Source organism: Clarias gariepinus, chromosome 4 (genome assembly GCF_024256425.1).
Source record: "Clarias gariepinus isolate MV-2021 ecotype Netherlands chromosome 4, CGAR_prim_01v2, whole genome shotgun sequence".
Lineage (NCBI taxonomy): Eukaryota > Metazoa > Chordata > Actinopteri > Siluriformes > Clariidae > Clarias > Clarias gariepinus.
In genome coordinates, this window is record NC_071103.1 from 35902935 (window position 1) to 35929976 (window position 27042).

Genomic DNA, 27042 nt, shown 5'->3' on the forward strand with positions numbered 1-27042 from the left:
CTGGCTGTCATTTAAATAGGTTCCATGCGATTTTGTTCCAATAAATAGCTATTTTTTGCCCATTTTTACCAACACAATATAGAGACACAGCCAAAACTAGAAAACATATTTAGAGAAAGCCCTACTATAAATATTAAAAAGCATATATACTTAAGAATGCTGTGTCAAAGTCAGATGTTTCCATGTGATTTATTTGAGATATTTATTATATCTCATGTGTGTGTGTGTGTGTGTGTGTGTGTGTGTGTGTGTGTGTGTGTGTGTGTGTGTGTGTGTGTGTGTGTGTATGTGTGTGTGTAATGGGGCTAATTAAGCTGAACCAGGATGTGAAATTTCCCCTGGTGGATCTATCGTAGCCAGAATAGATTGCACTCCACTTACTCCACAGAATAGGAGCTTACAGCGGAAAATGTTGGACTTGTTGAAGCTGAGAGTACTGGAAATGTATTTCATTATATAAGGGTGAGTCAGGTGAAATCCTTACAATTACAACATCAACTAGAATTGAATCAGTTCTTTAAAAACGCAGTTGCACTGGAGACGTGTATGACAACTAAATTTGAGTCGCCGCTGTAGATTCCTATTTATGTCTTCACGTCTTTTTAGACTCAGTGTCGGAAGAGTTGGGTTGCAAAGTTTTATAAAGCATCTAGGTGGTACTGTTTTTAATTTATTTATTAAATTAAGTTATTTTTAGAACCGAATTTGATGGAATTTGAAGCCTGATTTGTGGATCAAATTGAATCATGGCCAGCATATGTATTGTTACACCCTTATTTATTGGATCTATATAAATAAAACAAAGGTTTTGTCTCTACATTGGTCAGAAATCTTTTTTTTAATGATATGTTTATATTTTATACATTTGGAGGACTAGAAATCAGTCTCAGAAAAAAAAGGATCTGTCTGTATGTCTGTCCAGTCAGATTTTGCCACAGCATCACACAACACCGGCTGGACAGAATTTAATGAAACTTTGCCAGTATTTTAGTGTTTGCCCGAAGTTAAACCTGTACCATAAATAAAATCAGAATGTTATGTAGAAGGGATGCTATGAGCAGTTAAGTGGCAAATTATAAATTGCAAGGTTTGACAGTGTACCGCGCATGCATCAAATTGTGGACGCGTCTTAAATCAACCGCTGGACAGAATTTACAGTAACTTTTGCAGTACTTAGATATCGGCCTGAATTTTAACCTGCACCATAAGTAAAAATCTAAATGTTGAGTAAAAGCTATGTTATGAACAGTTATGTGCCATATTTATATTTAATAATATACTTTAAAATGATCTACTAATGCGCTACTTGCTCAATGTAAACAAACACCTGCACCAATAGATATTAATTAGAAAAGCTAAACTGAATATTTTTACTGCAATTAGTTAATATTTTAATTTTTTATTGAAATAACAGCGCTGAAGTGGTATAAGTGAATTTTAACGCGCTGGAGTCGTTTTTAAGACAAAACTTCATCTTTATCCTTTGATCTACTTTTTCCATTTCTCATCTGTGATTCACTCTCCGATTACCGAACAGGGAGTGTATTTGTCTGACGACGAAAGAAGTACAACTTAGTGTTAACAAGGTGTAAGATACTCAACCTTACAGAATGTTAGACAGAGAGTTCTGCTGTACAGAAAGACAGACAGACATGTACGTGGACTTCAACCTGAAATAATAATATTATCACTGATTACATTAAAGATCAGCAGATTATTATAGCTTTAACCTTTTAACTGTTACTACAAACTCTTTAACCATCAACAAGGGATAATAACACTACTTAATATTATATTAATATGTTATAACAAGTTTATTACATGATAACACAGCTGTAATAAGATTTTTTTAAATCATAAACAAACTTGGCAAATAATTTTCTCCCACTAAACAGGAGAGAGCTGTGCTGCCTGCCAATGCGTGATTAGTTGAAAGCACACCACCTGTAGCATAATAAAGAAACTGCAACATTTTACAACTTCAAATGCAAACCTATAAATTACAATAAATAAAAGGAAGGATCAAAAAGGATCATAATACATCACTGAATAGATTTTTTTAACACACAGGCCAAGTTCACATGGGGAGTATCTTCACGTTGTTGGCTGACAGTGTGACGTCATTTATTTTACACCCATTAACCCACAAACACACACACACACACACACACACATGCTGCATACAGTGACCTGTGCTGTAGGTAAATATGGTCAGAGTGCTGTTCACCTTTATGGCACCCTCTCTGGAGTCAAACGTTCTCTACAAGACCCTGTATAATGATTTGAGATCTAAAAGCAGAAAAGCCTGCAGGCTTGTACACATCATGAAGGAACCTTTACAACAATTTCATGCTGACACAGAGGGGAAATTAGTGCACAAGTCTTTTCTCTCAGCAGCAGAGCGAGCTAAACAACAGCGAGAAGCAAAAGGCAAGCGTTTAACTCACTTCATTTCCAGAATGTATTGCTTCTTAGAAACAAAGAACAGCATTTCTCTGGATTTCAGTTTGGGCAAAGACATGGGAATCGTGTCCAGGCATTCGTCCGTAGGTAGACGCCCAGCCAGGTTTGTGGTTCCGGGGATGAGTTTTGAAGGATGATATACACAGCAGGTTGGGTAATGGATACTGCAGACAGAAAACATATAGTTGTGTATGTGTGTATGTACATGTGAGACTGAGAGAGAGAACGAGCATAATTCATCCCATTGGCATTCTGTCTTTTTGGCCTTTGTTTTTTCACCCACAGATACTTAGTCACTCTGCTAGATTTGTCTTCAGTGGTTATTTAATTCATTTATTGATTTATGCTCTAGCTGAATTTTTTGTAGATCACATTGCAGTTTTTCTTCACAAAATAACGTCATTGCACAAACCTGCACTGTGCAGTTTATAAATCATAAAGGAATAAATAGTACATGATTTTTGCATTAACCTGTTTCAGGGAAGATTCATCAAAATTTTTGGTCAAAAACGACGTGATGTCAGATGGAAATGTTTGTAAATTTTTTATCATATGTGAAATCACTCATTAAAAGTGCTACCTACGAATTCATGAGAGACATAAATCATTCATTTTAATCACACACACACACACACACGTACAAGGGTGAGTCAAAAAACGATCCGCACTCTGGCTGTAGAATTTATTTAATCAACTATTAGAAAAAGACAAATGCATGATTCTTCGATATAATCTCCTTGCTTTTCAATACACTTGCTGTCTTCAGTTCTTTGTCAGAAGTAAATCTTTGACCTGGTAGGGCTGCTTTCAGGGGACCAAACAGGTGAAAATCCGATGGAGCAAGATCAGGACCATAGGGAGGATGCGTAAACACCTCAAAACCAAGTTTCTGCAGAGTGACTTTAATAAACTTATACCTTCTTTAGAGTACTAGAGTATAAGAATATAGTAGAGCAGTGGAGTATGGTCTAAATGTACATCTTATCCAGAGCGACTCACAAAAAGTGCTTTGAAGTTTCCCTCATTGTAACTAAGTGCCTTCAGTCAAACATAGTTGGGAAGATTTTTTTTTTTTGTTTGTTTTTGTTTTTTGGGTGGGGTGGGGGATTAATCCAAGTATTGAAGAAACAGATCGGTCTTGAGTCTTCGTTTAAAGATCGTCAGAGACTCCTCTGTACAGACACCTAGAGAAGGTTCATTCCACCACCTGGGTGGCAGAACAGAAAAAAAGTCTAGATGAATGTCTTCCTCAATCCCTGAGAGATGGGATGAGGTGAGCAGTGCTGAAGGATCGGACGGAGATTCAAATGCTTCTGTTTATTGCTCTTCTGTTTATGCTGAGTGCATGCAAATTTAGCAACTAAGTGTAAACTCCCTTATGTTGGCTTTAAAATTCTCCAAAAACCATTTAAACACATTTAAGCAGCACAAGAAGAGTTTTTGCTTCATTGCTCAAGTGGCAGAATGAAGGGTATGCGATTGAATCGCTACAACACAACAGCTTTTTCTTGGAAGTCAGATGTGAAAGTTTAAATCTTTTAAAATAAAGTTACAGTATACAGTGATTTTCAAATGTAAAATTTTGTTCTAGATTACCGTGTGTTGGAGAAATGCCAAAATGAGTAAAAGTCAGAAAATGGCGTTTGAGTTTTCTGCTGTCGGTGGTCTTTTTTTTTTCTCCGGTGGTTTTTTTGTGCCTCTGGTGATTCTGTAGAGCGCAGAAATATTTCTAACAAGAGCCTTTTTAAGAGCCGAAAAACGCTTTTCTTAAGAGTGTGTGTTTTACCTGGGTAATTGTGTCATAACTAATTATTTTCATATTAGTACCATGAACCAATCAGGCATTTAAAATTGCCCAATCTGTCTGGGTACTTAAGGGAAAAGGGGGTCCTTTATTGGATCAATGCTAATTAAAGAATCATCTCGGGACTTTGCTTCTCGATCCTGCGCAATAAATCTTCTTGTTTTATAGACAAACAAGGAATGTACTCTTTGATATTCTGGCCTTAAACCCAACCTGAAATCAAATCAAAACTTTCCAAAAATAAAAAATAAAAAATCACCACTCATTCTCGTTCTGATTGCAGATTGGTCTGGTCTGGCACTGTTAAGTCCGTGCCTTGTTTTTGATTCTGGATGATCAGAATCAATATGGAGCTCTTCTCGATTCCCATAGCAGCCTGGATCATTCAGACCAGCTCTCCTTTTTCTCCTTCTCTTTTCTTCTCTTCTCTTCTCTCTCCCCCTCAACAGCCTGAGCTTTAACCTTTAACGCCTTTAACCCCGCCTCAATATTAGCTTTTATTATTGTTATTGCCGGCTCACCGTTCCAGCGGCTCAGAGGCCACAGCTTCCAATCCTGCATGGGCTCTGCCTGATAAAAGCTCATATGCTGCCTCTAGCCTGCAGGTCTCTGGGAGCCAGTGAACCCTGAAATTCTGATATGATGGAGATATATATATTATATATATATATAATTATATATATATTTTTTTTTTCTTTTTTTTTTTTTGCCTTTTGCTTTATTTTTGCCATGCTACTGTTTCACTGTTTCAAAATTCAGCACAAAGTCATATTTTCCTGCTTGAGTTGTATGAGCGGTGTTCGGGTTCGAGACCAGGTGGAGCGGCGTTTGTGCCGGTGTTGTGGGTTTGGTGTTGCTGCTGTGTGTAAAAATGGAGGAACGGAAATGCTGCATGCACTGCAGTCACATGAGGAACAGATTCCGACCAGCTGCATCCTCGGCAAACGGAAAAAAAAAAAAACACTTCAGTGTAATGCGCTTATGCCTACAAGCAACATTGTCAGTTGTTTCGTTAAATTCTTTATTTTGAGCGGTGTATAATTAAGGTATAAAACATGTGAAATTGTTCATATGGTGGAGTGTTCTCTAACGAGATGGATTTAGGGATGTTTTAAAACATTAAATGTAGCTGTAAATGGATTAAATGTATGACAAATAGTTCATATTTAATAATAAATTCCTGTGTTATAAGAGGAATAAAACATTTTAGAATGTCTTGTTATAGTAAAAGAAAAATTAAGTGTTACAGTACTGTTACAATCAAATTACATTTCACTTTTATTTTTATTACTAGGATGCTTTTAGCTATTTTTTTTGTTGTTTTTTTTAGCATCTTAGAAGGTCTTAATATAAAATTCAACCTTATTCTAAAATTATGTCATAATTATATCAATATTTGCCTTTTAAACGAATGTGAATGTTGTCTTTCTGCCGCTCCCAGGCGGCAATGGCACAGGTGCTTGGGCCCGCTCATTGTTTCTTGCAACTGTTTTTTAGTTTTATTACTAGGCTGTCTCTAACAGTTTCTTTCTTTTTTCCTTTTTTTTTTTTTTTTTTTATCTTAAGCAACTGGTGCAGTATCAATAAACTTTGACATATTTTCATTCTTTATATTTTCATTCTTTTGATTATTAAAAACATATATTATTTCTAATCACCTGAGACACCACTGTCAATAAAACTCCAGCTCTAATGCTATCAGTGCTGGTATAATCATGGTTTTATGCGTTTAAAAGACTCACACTGTTGATTTCACAGCTCTCACTTCTTCCGTGTGTCTTTTTTCTTCTTCTTCTAGGGCTGGATGTGAGACAGGCTGAAGTGGTAGCACTGGCTACAGGCACTAAGTGCATTAACGGGGAGTACCTGAGTGACCAGGGCCTGACCGTGAACGATTGTCATGCAGAAATTACGGCCAGACGAGCGTTACTGCGCTTCCTCTACTCACACCTGGAGCTGCACCTCAGGTAGACCCGCTGCACATTTACGCTCCTCCTCCATCATCTACTCACAGTATGTTTCAATCGCATGGCAGATTATAGTTAATAACCTTTAACTGAGCAGGACGGTAAGTTAAACCTGAGTGTAAAGATGTAAAGATGAGGGGTGTTCAAGTCAAACCGGGACTTTTGATTGTGAACGTTATACTAGTTACGAGCCGCTTTTACACAGACAAAATTTCTTCAATCTGATTGAAATTATTCTGATTAAGGATTCCAAAGTAACTATTTACACGGACGCTAATCTGATAAAGATGTGTGTTTACATACTCCAAAGCATTTAATCACAATTTGACATCAGCAAAGTGGTTGTGCCTGCTGTGACGCATCAAATCTGCCAGAAATATAAGAGAAGAAGAAGAAGAATAGGCTTAAGATTAGGCTTTTCCAATAAATCCCACCTTCTGTGTTATGATTGGTTTTCACTAAAGAATTCAGTGTTATTTATGATTTGTTAGATGCTTTACTGTTTATGAAAGGCCGAGCCATTCAGTTCAAAACCTCCTTCCTGTAAACGCGTCAACATGCACGGAAAGAATATATGTCCAGTATTCCTGAGGAAAGAGAAATAATCTAATAGCTAGTGTTTACCTCCAACCATCCATCCATCCATCTAAAAACCTCTGTAGTCCAACAAGGGACCATGGTGACCACTGTATTCATTTCTATTTGTACAACTGTGGTAGGACGGCCGGTCAACATTCATACAATACTGGCAGTTTGGAAACGCCAATAAGCTTAACATGCACCCCACCAAGCACAGGGAGAACATGCAAGAACTCCAAGAACATGCAAGAACTCCAGACTCGATGCATGAACCAAACCAAGGACCTTGAGGTGCACAGCGACAGTGCTAACCACTAAACCACTCTGCCGCCAGTGTGTACCTTTTGAACTGATTATGTGGTGAGGTGGTATCAAAAAGTTTCGAGACTAGCTTTGTAACATAAAGCACCGACCTTCATGAGTCAGTGTGCCAAAAGACATCAGGAGCTGTACAGACCATGTTCTGACCATGTGCGTTATCATGTCTGCTGTTTCATTACGGGAACTGCAAATCGTTCAGGGTGTTTTGAGTGAGATCAGGAAGACCTTCGCCAACCTCAACCCCCGAAAATGTCGAACTTGTGACATTCGGCAACATTGTCGAGGTTGTCGGAAGAGGTCAGGCGATTTGGACATGCGCGTGTTGCTGCCGAGTTCATCCCCAGGCTGCTGATCCAGGAGCAGAAGGAACATCTCCAGGACGTCTGGCAAGAACTCCATCAGCGTGCTGTGGACAACCCACAGTGGAAGAGTCCATCATCTCCACGACTGAAAAAGGCGAGGCAGGTCTTGACCGAGTGCATGCTCTCTGTCCTTTTTCACATTCGCTTCATTGTGCATCGGGAATTCGTTCCCAGGTGCCAAACCGCCAATACCGAATTCTATTGCCGAAAGCGACCGGATCTGTGGGGCACAAATCTCGAAACTTTTTAATACCTCTCTTTGTTAAAAGTTTACACCCCCCTCCTTTTATTCTGATTGAAAACTTATTCCAGTTTTACCCAAATCGGGCTGTTATCCCCATCATTATCTACTTCCCAATAAAATATGATTACATATAATAATACAATATTACATAAACAATACTAGATTACTGAGCAATACTTACAAGTGGCCCTGAGTCATATTCTGATGGTACTTACTGTTTTAGAAACTTATTATTATTATATAATAATTAAAGATTATTATTAAAGATTATTATTATTATTATTATTATTTATTACCTTTATTCTTTATTACCTTTCTTAGTTAACAACTGTGAGAACCTGTAACCGAGCATAAGCAATTTCCCTCTGGGATTAATAAAGTTATTTGAATCTTGAACTAGTGGAACGTTAGGGTCCTTTAAACGCACTTAATGTTTTAGATTTAACGACTATTTCTGTATGTAAAGCTAAGGCTCGTATATACTGTAGAGAGTAACTTAGATAAGATGGCGGAGTCAGAGTTTATGAAATTTTAAATTGATATTTAAATTCAACATTAAGCTGTGACAAAAGCCAAGTAAGTATAAACATGTCAAAAGTGCCAATGGTGTGGTTGGTTGGCAAATAAATGAACAAATGAATAAATAAATAAAAAGACCAAAACCTAATTTTCTGTCAGTTGCGTTGTTCCTATAAGTACATTGTGGGTAAAATCTCTGTAGTCCCCCCGTGCTTTGCCGTTGTGCAGCACTAAGCATGTGTGAGTGTGTGAATGAAGGTGCTGTGGATGTCTACACCCTGTCTGGAGCGCCTGTAGATCCAGACTGATGCTGAGAGAAAGCTCCTGCTTTAATGTCAGATTTGCATATTTACTGTATCTCCGTGTGCAGGTGTGGAGTCTGGGGTGTAATTAGATCAAATATTACGCTCGCTCTCTCTCTCTCTCTCTCTCTCTCTCACACACACACACACACACAATCACAAAAGAACTTAAAAACCCACCACACAATATGTGAAGTCTCAGAAGTTAAAAAAAGTGATTAACATTAGAACAAAAATCAAACCAAGAAAAACAATGAATATATCTCACTGTGTGTGTGTGTGTGTGTGTGTGTGTGTGTGTGTGTGTGTGTGTGTGTTTCACGGTGTATACATGCGAAAAAGAGAGAGAGAGAGACGAGATGAGACGAGACGGAAAGGCATATAAAGACACGTCTCTCTCTCTGTGTCTCTGTCTCACTCTTAGAAACTTATTAAATATAAATAATAACAAAGTAGGTAAACAATAAAATAATGAATGAAATAATAAGAATAAATCGTTCTCTCTCTTTCTCTCTTTCTCTACTTGTAGTAAACGAGAGGAAGACAAGGAGCAGTCCATCTTCGTTCGTCATAAAGACTCGTCGTTCAGGCTGAGAGAGAACGTCCTCTTCCACATGTACATCAGCACATCACCGTGCGGAGACGCCCGCATTAACTCACCCTACGAGCTCACAACAGACTGTAAGACACACACACACACACACACACACATACACACACACACACACGTCATCCTTCATTTCTCTGTCTCTTATCCTCCCTGTCTATCACTTTCAGGGTTTTTTTTGTCTCTCTTGCTTTCTGTCTGACTTTTTTTTTTTTTTTTTTTTTAGATGGATCTTTTTCTTTTTCTCTTTTTCTCACTCCGAGTTTCTGAAAGCCCCGCCAGGCTTTTGTCACTAGCTGTCATACATCGGCGTAAACCTTTTTCATGTCGCGTCCTATTCCAGAACCCGGGCCTCCCACGAGTACCTTCAGTACATGCACGAGGAAGATAAAGAACTTTTTTTTTCCTGTCGCTGTGTGATTTACGTTATCTTCCTGACGACAGGTTTCTGCCACGTAAATAATTACGTGTGTGTGTTTAACACGCCTCGCCTTTCATTGCGCCTTCGTTCTGCGGGAGCTTAATCAGTGGAGGAACCTTCTCACGGAAAAAGCTTTGAACTTCTCACGTTTGGTCATTAAAGCCTTTAAAGTCTCATCAGGCCACTTTACCAGTGAAACGGCGAGACGGAGCGAGAGAGAGAGAGAGAGAGAGAGAGAGAGACTCTGAGCTTAGCTCGTTAAGGAGCTTTGAGGAAATGGTCTCTGATTATTGCCTTTTGCTGGGATTTGTTAGATCTCAATGTGCTGATCTGCACACGCAGGTCAAAGAGCATCATGAAATCTTTGCACACACACACACACACACACACACACAGGAGCTCAGATTTGATTAAACTGTTCTCTAAAAAAAAGTATAATAGCTTAAATCTCCTGTTTAAGTCTAGAACAAGAAAGGGTGTGAGTGCAAATCTCAAGACTATCAGATAACTTTCCGTCTTGTACTGTAGGACTCAACTTTGAGGCCAAATCAGAAATGTCTGTACATTTATTCAGACCCTTTACGTAGAATTCTGTTGAAGCACATTTGGTAGCATTTACAGCATTGCGCACCTGTATTGGTGGATTTTCTTCCATCCTTCTTAGCAAGTCCTCTCAAGCTCCAGCTGAGATGTTCAACACCATTCAAGACAGGACTCTGGCTGGGCCACTCTAGGACATTCACAGGGTTGTCCCCTCCTACTCCTTTGTTGTCGGTGTTGGCTTCGGATTGTTGTCATGTTGGAAGGTGATGCTTCGGGCCAGTCTGAGATCCTGAGCTCTGTGGAGCAGGTTTTCGTTGAGGATATCTCTATGTATTTTTGATGCATTCAGCTTTTCTTTAACCCTGACCATTCTCCCAGTCCCGGCTTCTGAAGAACACCCCCACAGCATGATTCTGCCACCACCATGCTTCACTGGTGGGATGGTATTGGGCAGGTGTTGAGTAGTGCCTGGTTTTCTCCGAGCATAACAACTTTGAGGCCAAACAGTTTAATCTTGGTTTTATCAGACCAGAAACTCTTGTTCCTCACAGCCAGAGAGTCCTCCAAGCAGGCTTTCATGTGTTCTGCACTGAGGATAGGCTTCCATCTAGGCATAAAATCAAGATCAGTAGAGGGCTGTAGTGAAGGTTATTCCATCCCCACACAGAAGAATCTCTGGAGCTCAGTCAAGGTGACTAACGGGTGTTTGGTCACCTCTCTTACTAAGTCCCAGTTGTGCCGACCTCTTCCATTTGTGATTTATGGAAGCCAATGTGCACCTGAAAACCTTCTTCAGTGTGACAATCTCTAAGCTCTGGGGGCAGTTCATCTGACCTCATGGCTTTTGTTCTCATATGCATTGTCAGCTGTGTGGCATTCTATAGAGTAGTGTGTGTATGTCCAAATCATGTCAAATCAATTTAACCCACAGGTGGACTCCGACTAAGGTGTAGAAACATCTAATCAACGATCAAGAAAGATGGGAGACATCTGAGCTCAACAAGTGTATCATGAAGGGTCTGAATACTTACAGATCATCAAACTAATTATAATACTACACAAAGATAACCAGAGTAAATACAAAATGCAGTTTTTTAAGTGATGATTTCATTTATTAAGGGGAAATAGCTGTCCAAACCTGCCTGGCACTATGTGAAAAAGTAATAGACCCTAAAGCTATTACCTGATTGTGCAATAAAGGGTTTGTGATAACTGTCAAGGAGTCTTTCACATCACGATGGAAGAATTTTGGCCCACTCTTCTTTGCAAAATTGTTTTAATTCAGCCACATTTGAGGGTTTTTTGAGCATAAGCTGCCTGTTTAAGGTCATCCCACAGCATCTCAATTGGATTAAAGTCAGACAGGTTAAATTTAAGTGATTTCCTGATTCAACAGGTCTGGCAATATTCAGGTCTGAGTGGGGCCAATAAAATTGTTATTGTGCGAGTTTGCACAGCTTGGTCCCCTTATGAATGAAATAATTTATTATATTTAATATTTTCTTGGGTTTTATCCGTGTAATATTAAGATTTGTTAAGTGATGTCAATATTTCAAGTGTAACAAATATATATATATATATTTTTAAACTACATTCAGGAAGGCGCAAATACTTTTTCACAGCAATGTAAGTGAATGTTTTTCATTTTTTTCTTTTTAAAGAGAAAATAAATTAATTTAAACAACTGTTGTAGTATCAAGATGAAACATTACGAAATTAACGAGTAACGGGAGCCTGAGTACTTTATGAATGCACTGTATATTTAAAGCATTTAGCGGACACTGTTATCCAGAATGATGTACTGTACTGCATTGGAAACTGCTAAAAATCATCACGCTAGTACCCTTGTGTAAATGGAAAGAAGCTAATGCATAATTAAAATGTCCTCAGATGAAGTTATATATTAATTTGCATATTCATTGAATCGTTCTGATAATTTGCATTTTAATATTGTATTACATGAAGAAGAAAGATTTTCTGGCATATTTACAAACACTATAATGCTGTTGAGAACAGGGAGAAAGTGAATCAGTTGTAGTCTGGCACGAAGAAAGCATTTCCAGTGGAATAATTCGCTTTTAATAGCCTACACTTTTTGTGCTTTTAAGTTCATTTTTTTCCTGAAAACTGAAAACTAATCACTCCATCTCTCCATAGTTTGCAATAATGTCACTGATAACCATAATTACCATCAACCACCTGCTAATCACAATAGTTTACATTAACCAGTCACTGATTACCAGGGTTTCCAACAATCAATCACTAATTCTCGTTGTTCCTGAAAAGCAATCATTGATCACCATCATTCCTTCAACTAATCACTGGTTTCTAGCAACTAATCAACGATCACCATTTTCTTCCATTGTTGGCCAATCACTAAGTAAAATCAGCATTGATCAGCGTTGTAGAGCTCTACATCTGTATATAAATGTTATTTAAATGAAAAAGCCATTTCCATTGAGTTTAAGCATCAAACTCATCAGATTGGAAGTGTACATCCACCTGAGCCTAATGCTCTGTTTTTCACAATCCCTGATGTTTAATCCTAAGTAACATTTAGAGTTTTAGGTCAGTTCGGATCAATACTTTATTTTAAGAATGTGAAATGTTAGAATCATAGTAGAGAGAGATTTATTTCAGCTTTCATTTATTTTATCACATCCCTAGTGGGTTAGAAATTTACATACAATTAGTTATAATTTGATAATATTGCCTTTAAATTGTTTAACTTTGGTCAGACTTTTCAGGCAGCCTTTAACAAGCTTCTTACCAAAAGTTAAAGGAGTTTTTGCCCATTCCTAAATGAGTAAGTTTTGTACGGCCCCTTGCTCAGACGTGCTTTTTTAGTTTTGCCAACACATTTTTTAATGGATTGCGATCTTGGGCAATACCTAAATTCAATTCAATTTAATTCAGTTTTATTTATATAGCACTTTTAACAGTTGTCACAAAAAAGCAGCTTTACTGCATCAAAAGCCGAGGGCGAGCAAGCCGAGGGCGATGGTGGCAAGGAAAAACTCCCTGAGATGCAATAGGAATTAACCTTGGGAAGAACCAGATTCAACAGGGAACCCATCCTCATTTGGGTGATACCTCAACTTTTTTTGTCCTCATTTTGTCCTTCCTTCCTCATGATTCTGTCTATTTTGTGAAGTGCACCAGTCTTTTCTGGAGCAAAGCACCTCCACTACATGATGTTGCCATCCCCGTGCTTCTTGGTTAGGATGATGTCTTTCAGCTTGCAAGCCTCCTCTTTTTCCTGCAGACATAATTATGGTCATTAAGGCCAAACAGTTCAATTATTGTTACATCAGACCAGAGGGCATTTCTCCAAAAAGTAAGATCTTTATCCCCATGTCCAGCTGCAAACCTTTTCTTTGTTTTTTTTTGCATTTTGGAACAGTGGCTTCTTCCTGGCTGAGAACATTTTAGGTTACGTCGATATCTGCCTTGTTTTACTGTGCATAAAAATCCTTTTGTACCTGTTTCCTTCACTGTCTTCACAAGGTCCTTTGTTGCTCTTCTGGAATTGATTTGTGCCAAAGTTCTCCTTACTGAGCAGTGTGATGGCTGCTTAGTCCCATGGTGTTCATACTTGTATAGTTTGCATCCTATATAGGTATCTCCGGCCCAGCCAACTGAGTGTATGCAAGCACCTGATCCACTGGAATACTGCTCAGATAATTAATGCATCATGCAAAAAGTAGATATCCTGACTGACTCGCCAAAACTATAGATTGTTAATATGAGATCTGTGGAGTGGTTTTATTGGCTTCAACATATATATGGAGCTATTTTCAGGTACATAAAACTCTAAATTGTTTCACATATACATTAACACAAATCGTCCCTCAGGTTTTCTTTAATTATTTCTCCCTAAAGTGTTAGTCGTTTTAAATCGCCATTATGCTCCAAATCTCTGGAACAGGAAAAAAAATCCTGTACCCCTTACACTATCTGAGTTATGAAGACAAATATCAGCAACATCTGCATTGTTACCTCAAAACCTTAATGAGCAGAAGCTGTTGGGATTTAAAAAACCTCCCACTTATTGGTTGAATCAACACACCCTTGGAACCATACAAAAGCAAGACCACGACACTTAAGCCATCATGGCAAATGTGATGTAGAAATATTAAATATATATGTTTCTCTATACTGTTAATTCTCTATTCATGATGTATGTTGTTGTTGTTGTTGTTGTTTTAATCAGTCTCGGTGCACAGCAGCAGACCGGTGGTGAAGAAGTTCCACAGCCATCTGCGGAGTAAGATCGAGTCGGGGGAAGGCACTCTGCCGGTCAGGTGCAGATCAGCCGTACAGACGTGGGACGGAGTTATGCAGGGCGAGAGACTCGTCACCATGTCCTGCACCGACAAAATAGCCAGGTGTGTGCTGCATCCACCCCTTCATACACATATCCAGTGTGTAAGTACAGCACAAAGACCAAAACTTAACACATAGACGAGTGTCACATTGACAGTACAGAACACGATAGCACTTGAAAGGGTTACACAACTAAATCATCTCGAGGCACATCACTGGCCTCATCAATGTCCAGCCCTTATGTCCAGCACTAATGTCCAGCACTTACTGTAAGTCCAGCACCAATGCCCAACACTGATGTCCACCACTTATGTCCAGCATCAATACCCAATACTAATGTCCTGAACCTACTGTATTTCTAAAACCAATGCACAACCACTAATATCCAGCACCTATGTCCAACACCAATATCCTGCACAAATGTCGCTTACCAATGTCCAACACAAATTTTCAGCACTAATGCCCAACTAGTGTCCAGCACTAATGTTGCTTACAAATGCCCAACCCTAAGGTCCAGCACCAACGTCCAGCACTAATGTTCAGCACCAATGTCCAGCACCAATGCGCAACACTAATATACAGCACAAATACCCTGCACCAATGTCCAACACAAAAGTCCAGCACCAATATCCAACACTAAAGTCCAGCACCAATGTCCAACACTAAAGTCCAGCATCAATATCCAACACTAAAGTCCAGCATCAATATCCAACACTAAAGTCCAGCACCAATGTCCAACACTAAAGTCCAGCACCAATATCCAATACTAAAGTCCAGCACCAATATCCAACACTAAAGTCCAGCATCAATATCCAAAACTAAAGTCCAGCACCAATGTCCAACACTAAAGTCCAGCACCAATATCCAATACTAAAGTCCAGCACCAATATCCAACACTAAAGTCCAGCATCAATATCCAAAACTAAAGTCCAGCACCAATGTCCAACACTAAAGTCCAGCATCAATATCCAACACTAAAGTCCAGCATCAATATCCAACACTAATATACAGCACAAATGCCCTGCACCAATATTCAACACTAAAATCCAGCACAAGTGTCCCACACTAGTGTCCAGTGCAAATGTCCAACACTAATGTCCAGCACCAATGTTCAGCACTAGTGTCCGGCACAAATGCCATGAACCAATGACTAGCACCAGTGTCCCACACCAGTATCCAGCACAAATGCACTGAACCAATGTCCAACGCTATAGTGTTCACTGGAGTGTATTCTGTCTTATAATGTCTGTTCATGAAGAAAACTGAAGAAAAAACTGTGTTTGTCACATATAGAGTACATTACAATACAGCAAACATTTCTATATTCCAACTTGTCAGGAAGTTGGATTCGAACATTTGTGTTCACGAACATAAAAAAAAAAATACAATCTCTTTTATTTCCCACTGTGGGACAAATAAAGGTCCCAGTCTTAGATGATAAAGCTAACAGTGTAAAGTCAAATAAAGTTCGCAGTTTGGTGTCGAGGCGACAGCGAGCAGCTTCAGACAGGGTTCGTGTGAGAGGAGTCAGAAACAAGTCCCTGGACACGTGCACACACGTTGGTTTAAGGTTTATCTTTATTAGAGGATTACTTTTTATGAAGGCGCGTTGGCTCTGTTTAAACAGCTCCCTTCTTTAGAGCATGCTTTAATGAGGGATGAAAGGTTGGCGTGATATTTGTCTTTAAGGAGAGCGTGGCAGCTTGGAGGTCAGCACCGCTGTCGTTTAATGACCACTCGTGTTCTGAGGAGCAGCCACGGTAATCCTGCCCTAATGAGGTCCTACATTGAGTATGTCCTGAGTTAATCTAAAACCTCCTGGGCTTCCTGCGTCCTGTACTCGGAGACTTGGAGACACACACAGAGAGAGAGAGAGAGAGAGAGACAACAGACAGACAGGAAAAAAAGAAGGAGACTAACAAGCAGGCAGACAGACAGACATGGACAGATAGACAAACATGTAGAGGAATAAAGAGACAGACAGATTGGGAAAGAGAGACACAGAGGGAAAGTTATAAAGACAGATATACAGACGGAAAAAGATAAACAGACAGACAACAGACAGAGAAATATACTACTCAAGAAAATAAATGGAACACCTGAACCATGCATGCACATATGAGAGGCGTTTAAGTCAAACTGGGACTAAGTGTGCCCTTTATTTTTTTGAGCAGTATACATAGAGAAAGAAAGAGAGAGAGAAAGAGAGACTGACAGTAAGACAGAGACAGAAGACAGTGAGAAATAGGAGAGAGAGACATATAGTCAGTCAACAGATAGACAGAGAGACAGAGATAAAGGAGACAGACAGACAAAGAAATATATGGACAGACAAACAGAGACAGGGTGAGACAAGTAAACAGTCAAAGATAGGGGACCGAGAAAGAGAGAGAGAGAGAGACAGGAAACAGACAGAGAGTGAAAAGAAAAAGATAGACAGAGACGGAGAAAGATAGGAAGACAGACAGACAGAAAAACAGACAGAGGAAGACAGATAACCAGACAGAGACAGAGTGACAGACACAAATCTTTGTTGCTCATATCAATACTGTCTCTGCTATCGATTATCTATCTATCTATCCATCCATCTATCTATCTATCTATATATCTATCTATCTATCTATCTATCTATCTATCTATCTATCTATCTATCTATCTGTCTATCTGTCTATCTATCTGTCTATCTGTCTATCATTATCCATGTATTTCCTTTTTCCATTCTATCTCTAACTTCCACTGTCTTTCACTCTCTCTCTCTCTCTCTCTCTCTCTCATTCGTCTCACATGTTCACACCCTCTCCTCGGGCTCGGCGATTGTGAGAATCTCACACAGTACACACACCCGTACACTCGCAGCTGTGTTTGCATTTATTACCATATGCTTGATTTAATTATGACCATCAGCTTCCCTCTGTTTGTCTTTGTTGATGTCAGGCTTCTTAAAGGTCTTTTAGCGCAGGAGAACCCAGCTGCGGCTCTGTGTGCAAAGCAGCTAACATGAACATCATCTTTTTTCTAAAGAAACGCTTTAACACCAGCTAATTCTCAGCTCTTTGCCTTGAAAGGTTTTACTGTAGTCACATAATACTATGTTAACGAGGAAATCGAGCGGATGTGGCATAATGTAGAGGTAGTCCTTCAACCGCTGTGTGACGTGCTGAGGACGTTGAGTGCCGTCCCGTAACACCATCTCCTGATCTGTTTCACGCCTCTCATACAACAGTTAAAACTATTTCTTAATTATTAAAGTATTAAAGTAATTTTCCTATCCATTCAGAGTGGGATGACGGTGGAACTAGATATCAGTGATTAAACATTTATAATTATAATAATCTGAGTTCACAGGGTTGTGCAAAGGTCTTAGGCACCCTGTTTTTTTTTTAACCTTTGTTATACATGTTTATTTCATTAAGTTAGTACAAAAAATGTTCAAACATTATTATTCCAGCAACAACAACAAAAAAAATGAATCTTACAGGAAAATTTAGGTAGGCTAGAAAAGAAATCAGCATATTATGTACTAAGAGTTTTTAGTGAACTTCTAAAACTTCCTTTAGATAATCTTATAACTTTTTAACACGCTTTGTTGACAAGCTTTAAAAAATGTTTTAGGCTGAGCCATGAATGCACTGCTGTCTTCACTTCTTCATCAGAAGTAGATTCTTAAATCCGGCACATAACTGTTCAAATCAAATCAAATCAAATCAAATCAAATCAAATCATCACATCACTCCATCACAAGTCACTTTAAATAAATCACTTTAGGCATGTTTGCACTGCATAAGTCACTTTAAATATGTGGATTGCACAACCATGGACATTACCATTCTTTTATTACTATTTATTCTAACTTCATTCCACACGAAAATACATAAATATGTACCTACTCGTACAGCGTACATCTTATTGTTCTACATTTCTTCATATATTCCTCATTATTTATATATTTCTTCATATATTTTCTATATTGTGTATTTTTGTTGTACAGTTATTTTATTTTTAACTTTAATTTGTATATTTTATTTTATTCTTCCCTAGTTAAATTTACCCTTTATTTTAATTTGCATATTTATTTCCTATTCCTATTCTTTTATTTTTAGGTCACGAGCAGTTGTCTACGCATTTTACTGCATATCGTACTGTGTATGACTGTGTATGTAATAAATAAAATTTGAATTTGCAAAAGTTCCATTAAATTCTGTCAATACGAGTTTTGCATGATGCAAAATCCTCCAATGTATGAAACATAAAGATATCACTGAAAGAGTGAGTATAGACAAACCTTTCTTTTATTAATTTAGATTTATCTATTTATTTATTTATATATTTTCGATAAATAAGTACATCATTTTTAGTTTTGTCTGTTGAGGATGTTTCAGTGCCCGGTCTTTATATACGGACGTGAAGAACTTCACTCCATCAAAGCACCAAATCTTTCCTAATTTGTCCGATTTGATTCAGTCGCTCAAAGGCAGGACGAGCGTGATTAAATCTGGCCAGGTCACAGCCTGGGGTGAAAGCAATTACTAACAAAAAAACAACAACAATAAAAAGAAAAGAAACGAAAAAAAAGTAGAAGAAAAGAATAATACGGAAGGGGTATGAAGGAGTCTTACGGAAAGCTGCTCCTTTTTGTCCTTCTGTGTGAATGATCCTGATGTAGTGTCTGGATGAGCGATGCGTTATGGAGAGGCGAGGATTTGCGAGTTAGGGCTGGATTTTTAAGCCACTGGACCTCATCTTCTCACTTTAAAAGCTGCGTTCACGTCTGTCACATGATTATTATTATTATTATTATTATTACTATTTTGAGCATCGAGGATCTGATTGAGCAGCATGAACGTTTAATTAAACCAAGGACAATTTTAACTGAAGGTCTAAAATTGGTTGGCGATAAATATGATGCTTTATATTGCGTTCTGAGTTTTATGTAGATGAAGGTTTTAATTTAATAGCTTCAAAGTGAAGGAGAGAAAAGCACAGAGATTGAGAGAGCAAGAGAGAGAGAGAGAGAGAGAGAGACCCCCCTCGTCTCTCGTTTAAGTTCATACACAAGCCAGATGGCTGTCTTTTCTTGCATGAGATTAAAAGATGTTTCTAATTCACGGAGTTGCATCCTGGGCAAATGGATATTTCACACAGCAGGGAGAACGAGAGAATAAAGAAGGAGATCTCTATCTCTTCCAGCACTCATAGGTGCTAGACAGGTTCTCCAGATGTGACTTGCAGGTTCACGACTCTACACCGGGGACGTCATCGTTCACTTCCTGAAAAAAAAACCTTCGGTGTTAATTGACTGCTCGGGGAGCCAAAAGCTAGAATGGCTCATTATTAGAGATGAACAGAGATGCGGGAGAGGTGACTGTAATCATTACTGACACGATAAGAAAGGCATTAATTAAAGCAAAAGAACAAAGGAGGGGAAAAATTAGAAGTGTTATGTATGTCAGTGCTTGTCTCTTTTGTAAATGAGTTAGCTTCTGGTTATTATAATACAAATAAGGCATAGTTAATTATGATTCGGGAAAAAGGTTATATCAACTTTTTAGGAAATGAAACATGCAATTATGGGAAAATGATCAGTGTGATGTATATAGATAATTACAATTGTTTTATTTATTTGTTAGAACATGACCCAATAAATGAGGGGCGTTCAATTCAAACCGGGACTTGTGATGAAATTTCTGGCCTGATCTACCTGTAGGAACAATCCAAGCCATTTCCTCATGTTTAGACCATTAAAGGAGTTCCTGGGAGGCCAGCATTTCAGATACTGTATGAAGCAGGCAGTCCGATCATGGCTCCAGCGTACTGAGGTTATCTGTGTCCAGTCTTCAGGTTTCAAGTTTCAAAGTCTTGAAGGTTGCAAGCGTGGCTATAAACACTCACATTTATACTCCAGTTAAACAGACACACCTTTGCATTGCGTTTGTTCGACAAATGACAGTTTTCTGTCATGTTTATTATCGAAACCTAATGATTATTTAATACACCTGGCTGTACCAGACTCTCATGTGGAAAAGAGATGAAAGTGTGCACAGCCATAATGTATGTTAATGTAACACACACACACACTCACCTGACTGTCATAGCGAGTATTATCTTCATTACCATGACTCCCATATTAGCATAACATACACAGAGCGCAGGGGGAATTAGCATATGTTGACAAAAAGCCAGAGTCACGTGCTTTGGGAGCGAGAGCTGAGAGCGAACAAAGTGCAATTAGATCCTGACACTCTGAGCATATTTTATAATAAAATGCTAAATTACACCGCATGGCCTTTATTTCAACCTGAATCCATTAAGAACTACAGCGCTGTGATGATGTAGTCTTGAACCTGATTGGTCAGAAGGTCTTGATTTAATCAAACATACTGTATATACCACCACTCTCACATCTTACATTTAACGTATCGTTGTTAAAATTGTTTCCCCTTGAAGGCAGCTCGAGCCCTGAACTTTGGTTTTGTCCAAACTTTCATCTAGTAGCTTTTACTAATGAAACTTGCTGTTCAGAACACCTGTATTACCACTATTATCTGCGCTGAACATGCCATTATTGCACACTACCGGCTAACGTCGCTGTGAACATACAGTAGGAAGCCATTATGAGATTATGGAATTATGGGAAGCCATTAGGGTCAAACCAAACTAGGTCATGTGATAAATTTGCATAAAACAATAGTGATGTGTTAAAATTTTCTAGATGAATCACATGCATTAACTCGTTAATATTAAGAGCCCTAAAATACATCACGGTTTCTATAGTAACGATTTAGTAAAGGATGCTCTGCATCATACATGAACTAAAAAAAAAGTGTGTGACTGTTGATGTGGTGCTTCACATCTGAAACACTGGCCTCCCTCCTTTAATAACTCCCAGCCAAGTTCCTGTCACACGCAAGGGGATTTGTTAAATGATTGTATGTATGATCTATGCAAGTTGGAGACAAGTTGTCCGTCGATTTTTCAAGGATCAGGAAACGACTGCAGTGGGCTCAGAGACACTCCGGGCCGGAATCGTCATTCATCGAGCATACGGCCTTTTTTAAAACGTTTGACAGTTTTGCATGTTTTACTCTAAGAGTCTAAGAGTCTAAGCACCATGCTGAGGTTTAGGAATTCAGTAAGAACCGGTTTTATGCCTTCATTCACCAGAAATTTCATCACAAGTCCCTCGAATTACGAACATCCCTCCTAGTTACTGTATTATTCCACTTCTAGCTAGCATTAAGAACTATAACTATTATATTGTGTGGTTTATGTACAGTACAAAAGCCAAGTTTGCTTATGTGTTAGCAGGAAACTTAGCCAGCTGTTGAAAAAAGTGTTACAAAAGAAAGAAGTTGTGTCTAGTGCATTGCTTAACAAATGACTCTCTCTCTCTCTCTCTCTCTCTCTCTGTATTTGCGCAGGTGGAACGTGCTCGGCCTCCAGGGGGCGCTCCTCAGTCACTTCGTCGAACCGGTGTATCTAAACAGTGTGACAGTAGGCAGCGTGACACACACCGGACACCTCTCCAGAACACTTAACCAGAGGATGGAGCGTCTTGGCTCACTTCCTGCTTGCTACCGTCGCAACCAGCCGCTACTCAGCAGTACGAGAATCTTCACACACACACACTCTAATGCATACACTCTAATGTTCACAGTCCTGTAGTAGTAGTGCCTACTTCGGGCAATGGGCAATGTCCTTCCTGCTCCAGCACTTGAGTTAGTTAATTAGCATGTCTGTATGAAGAAGAAGAGGTCAATCAGAGCCTGAGTTATTCCCAGATAGAAGGAACATGCTAGTACAGCATGCTAGCTGTGTGCTAATCAGCAACACGTCAGCACAATGATATTTTTTAAATTGTTAATACACATGTATTTTTACTCTCTCGGCTAATAGAGTCACACTTTTTGCATGTCATAAACAGATTCTTCACAGGTCACAACTTTTCCCGTGTTTATTCACTACTTCCTGGGGTGTTGATTAGCCAGCTAACACATGACTCACTACTTACTTAATTGAATGAATATTTCAAGTTTTTTCAGATCATCCTCTGGGTTGTGGGTGTAAAATTCAGTCTCAGGCTGTGTTAAACTAAAACTTGTAACTTGGTATTTCCAACAAATGCAGTACATCATTCATATAAGTTAGCTTATTAGGTTGTTGCTAACAAAATATGAATGATGGTCCAACAATCAAGTGTTGTTGTTGTTGTTTTTTTCTCCACAAAAATTGTGGCTTAAATGCACAAAGATTGAAAATTATGTAATTTAGAATTTTTAATTCCTTTTTGAATTTGCTAGCGATAACTATATACATAGATCTCCTTCTCTCTCTAGATAGATAGATAGTAAATTACACACAAATTATTTATCTGTTTATTGCTACACTTAATGTTGTTGAACAATGACAAACCAATTTAGCTTATTGAGTTTTTTTTAACATTATATTCGATTTAAACCATCGTACCCATAACAAGCATTGCAACACTCGCCAATGTAGTAACAGTCCACAAAAGGAATTAACCCACCAACATACAGCGCTATATCTGCATTCAAATTCAATCCGTTCCAGAGGCAAGTTCTTACGACGATATTTTGTATTGCAAAATAAATTTTTCTATAGGAAATAATGTAAATGCAATTAATCCGTTCCAGGCACCCAAAAATATTAACATTATTACCAATTTCCAACACTATAATGTCGACATAAATCAACATTAAACCTCACTTAACCTTAGTTGACCTTAAAAAAACTTTAGGTTTTGAACAGTTCCCGGACGTACGCACAACTTAGCCGGCGTTTGGTTCGGCTCGGTTCTTCGCACATATTCGTCGAAATGCTTCTTTTATGAAGGCCAATTTTTTTTTTTGCGAACTGTAGTCCTTAAGGCGAAAATTTGTGAGGCCGGGCATTCATATGCCAATATTACAGATCTGGGATTTATGGCTTGCTGGGCTTGCTTTTTTTGGGAAGGTGAAGTCTGTCAGCTTTCAAAATTGTAATAACGTCCCACAAAAGTAATCACATGTTTTTGGGAAATGTATTATGTTTCTGGGATTATTAATTTAAAGGTTGCAGATTTATATTACATTTGTGGTTTTATTCCTTTTGTGGGTGTTACTGTACAAGCATCTCAATTTTTTTATTAACCTGTTATGGTTACAAAAATAACTACATGCAAACTTAATAATTCCTGCAGATGATGAGCATATTAACAATAAATTTAAAAGGAAAATAAGTTTATGGTTAGCTGTAGATTATTTGTTACAATGCTAAAATTTTAATAACAAGCGCAAATTTTATAGCATAACATTTAAAAATTTGCCATCGAACAACAAATTTGTAACAATATCTTTTTCCATAGTCGTGGTTACTCATTGTAATGAAAGGTGCTAATATTTTTCGAGCTAATCTGCGATCTTGATAATGTATATAGTGTAAGATTTCAGATTAATATCAGAAATCATCATATCAACAACAAAAAAGTGTCCACAATTAAAAGACAAATACGTGACCTTTCCCAGAAAAACCAACAAAACCCACACAGACAGACAGACTCCACATCAACAAACTCTGCCTTCCTACTCTCTCCCTCATCCTCATCCTCGATGCTATCAGATCGAGCAGTCTTTCTCGTAATCAATCTAATCGCATGGCTTATCAGCAGGAGAGGAGGAGTTTGCACTTTGCACCTCCGCTTCAGCCTTTTCACCCGCTTTGATGAGCTCTCCCTTCATTGTGTTCCCGCTGTTGTTGGGGGGAAAATGGCCTGGTTATTTTAAGCCCCGCTGTCATAAAGAACAGAGGTCTCTAGGAGCGAAGCAGATCTATTATCACCACTGAGCAAATCGCTCCTTTACTTAATCAATGAGCCTGTCCTTCAGAAGCGGGTCACATGTGTGCTAGTGAAAAACACTGTGAACGATCAGACAGAAATATAAAATGTATATAAATGTCACGCATGCACATAAACATGGTAGTATACATGTATGATGATTTATATGGTTTACACAATTTTACCAAAATCAATGTTACACTTTAGCTTATAATGTGAACACTTAGCTTTATAGACAGGAGCAAAAGTTTTCACCCTCCTTTGTGTTCAAAGAAAAAGGAATCAATTGAGTGGAATAACTGATGCTTGGAAATCGATGGATAACTTGTCACCAACTTGCACATCTGTCTGTATGAACTGTACACACAATCATCCACCAACACCACTTGCAGATTACAGGAACTCATTGCCACATCTGCTGTACAATCCTGACCTCGAACCAAGCCATTTCCACATGTTTGGGGCATTAAAGGAGTTCTTGGGAGGCCAGCGTTTTAAATGTGAATCATCCAGTCCGATCATGGCTCCAGTATACTGAGATACTATCTACCTTGATGGTGTCCAAGCACTAATAAAAACACTGACGTAGAAATAACTTTTCTTTAAGTTATCAGATTATTATGTACAGACAAAAATGTTTTTGTAGTTACTCCAGCTATTAGGTACTGTAGGTATCAGCGGTTGAGGTGGTGGTCCTGGCACATCGCCTCATTAAAAGTAAAATAACAGTTAGCGGAGCTCGTCCCCATAAAGAGTGAGTCCCAGAACAATAAACGGTGGGGGAATTGATCAAGATTTCATAGGGGAAGGAAATCAAATAGTCTATTAGAGAAATATAGGAGTGGAGTCAATGAGGGATGCAAAATGAGGCATGAATGGAGTGAGGAAGAAAGAAGACACTGAACGAAAAAAATAGAAAGAAAGAGAAATGCACAGACACAGAGCTTGTCTATTACTGCATGGAAAAAGCAATAAGAGACAGGATCATTGTCCTGGTGGCAGGCGATTCACTGCACCTGTTCGAGGTGGCGTGGAGAAAAGAAAGAATTGAAATTCACACACTCAAGGAAAGAAGCCGTGTGGGAGATTATTCCTCCGCCGGCACGCCCGCTCCGTCTGTTTGTCAGCATTTCATTGTGCGCTCCGCTCTCAACCTGTTTGCTTTCTGATTGAAATGCTTGCCCGAGGAGATGCCTGAGGTTTAGAGTCAGATTTTTTGATAAAAAGCTTCAGCGCCGAAATACGACACGAGACGACAATCTGTTGTCGGCCAAGTCATCAAGGCGACGTGGTGTTTGTTATATTGTCTCAACAACTTATACGCGGAATAAATAAAACTCACAAGCACATCTAAATTCTCACAGGTTTGGTGTTAGCATACAAAACGTGCTGTCAGGTTCGAGCGAGCTGCGAAATCGTTAGCAGGCGTTAATGCGTGGTCAACCTGCGCTCGGCTCAGAGTGAGCGCTATGCTAATTGGTGTGGCAAATATGTTTTGATTGAGGATTGAGAGATGGCTTTTGTGTCTGCGACTGATGTTTACCGCACAGACACCACATTAGGCTAAGCTAATGGAACACTCAAGCACTCACTGGCAATTAAGCAGGTTAAGTGAGTCGCCGGTCTCGATAGCATAACGCTCTAATGTGCTTTCTCCTCTCAGTACACAGGCCATCTTTTGTCCATAAGCATGTTCTCATAGACTTTCTCTCTCTCTCTCTCTTTTCTACCAGCACTCTATGTTACACTGCAATGTTTTAAAGACTGCATGTAAAAATAAAACACTTTTACAGGAAGATAATGACAGCTAGATGAGATGTTTGGCAAAGTTACTCTTCCTACCAATTCTCTCTTTTTTTATTATAACATGCCGAACTATTTGTAATTCTTGTACTGTATATGACCGCAACAGCTCCCTTGTGTTAATTCCTAAAGAATGACACATCACACTTTTTATCCATTTAACGGAAAGTCATACAGTACTTAATGTTGGAAGTTGGTTCTTTTTATCATTTATTTCCCAGAAGTTACAGTCATTCCTGCAACATCACATTTTTTGTTACAGAAAATATTGTAAAGTGTGAACTCCAACTCCTAAAACTTTCCCTTGATGAAAATGTTACTGACTGTTACCAAGCACTGACCCTGGAGACTACTTTCATAAATCATCTTGTAAGCAAAAAACAATAAAATATCAAATTAAGTGTGTAAACTCAATTAATTTCCTGCATGTGCTGTTACTCTAGGAAGAGTAAAGTATTTAAAAAAGTGCATTAATGCGGTTAATAAGTGCTGTTACAGTGTATAAAATTTCTTAATACCTTCTGGACAGTTAGGGTGAAGAATTAAACAACACTGTAAAGCAGTAGGTTAACTACCTAAATTATAAAATTAAGCTAAGTACAGAGCTCACTAAATAAAACTAAACCAAAAACAGAAATCACTAAATAAACCTAAACTAAATACATAAATTATAAACTTAAGCTCACTACAGAACTTACTAAACAGCATTCACTAAATAAACCTAAACTAACTACAGAACTCACTAAATAAAACTAAAATAGCCACATAACTTTCTAAATAAAACATAACTAACTACAAAAAAATCACTAAATAAATAAACTACTGTAACTACATAAATCACTAAATAAAACTAAACTAGCTACAAAAATTACTAAATAAAACTAAAATCGCTACATAAATCTCTAAATAAAACTAAACTAGCTACAGAAATTACTAAATAAAACTAAAA

The 27042-nt window shown here is 38.4% G+C and overlaps 1 protein-coding gene across 1 annotated transcript in view; it reads left to right on the forward strand.

The window, feature by feature from the left end:
• The window catches only part of adarb2 (adenosine deaminase RNA specific B2 (inactive)), a 221776-nt gene that overhangs the window by 188975 nt on the left and 5759 nt on the right, over positions 1-27042 (forward strand). Inside the window, exons 5-8 of the mRNA XM_053495458.1 lie at positions 6066-6234; positions 9091-9242; positions 14346-14520; positions 21877-22058. Of these exons, the coding sequence (XP_053351433.1) occupies positions 6066-6234; positions 9091-9242; positions 14346-14520; positions 21877-22058 (678 nt within the window). The remainder of the gene's footprint in view (positions 1-6065; positions 6235-9090; positions 9243-14345; positions 14521-21876; positions 22059-27042) is intronic.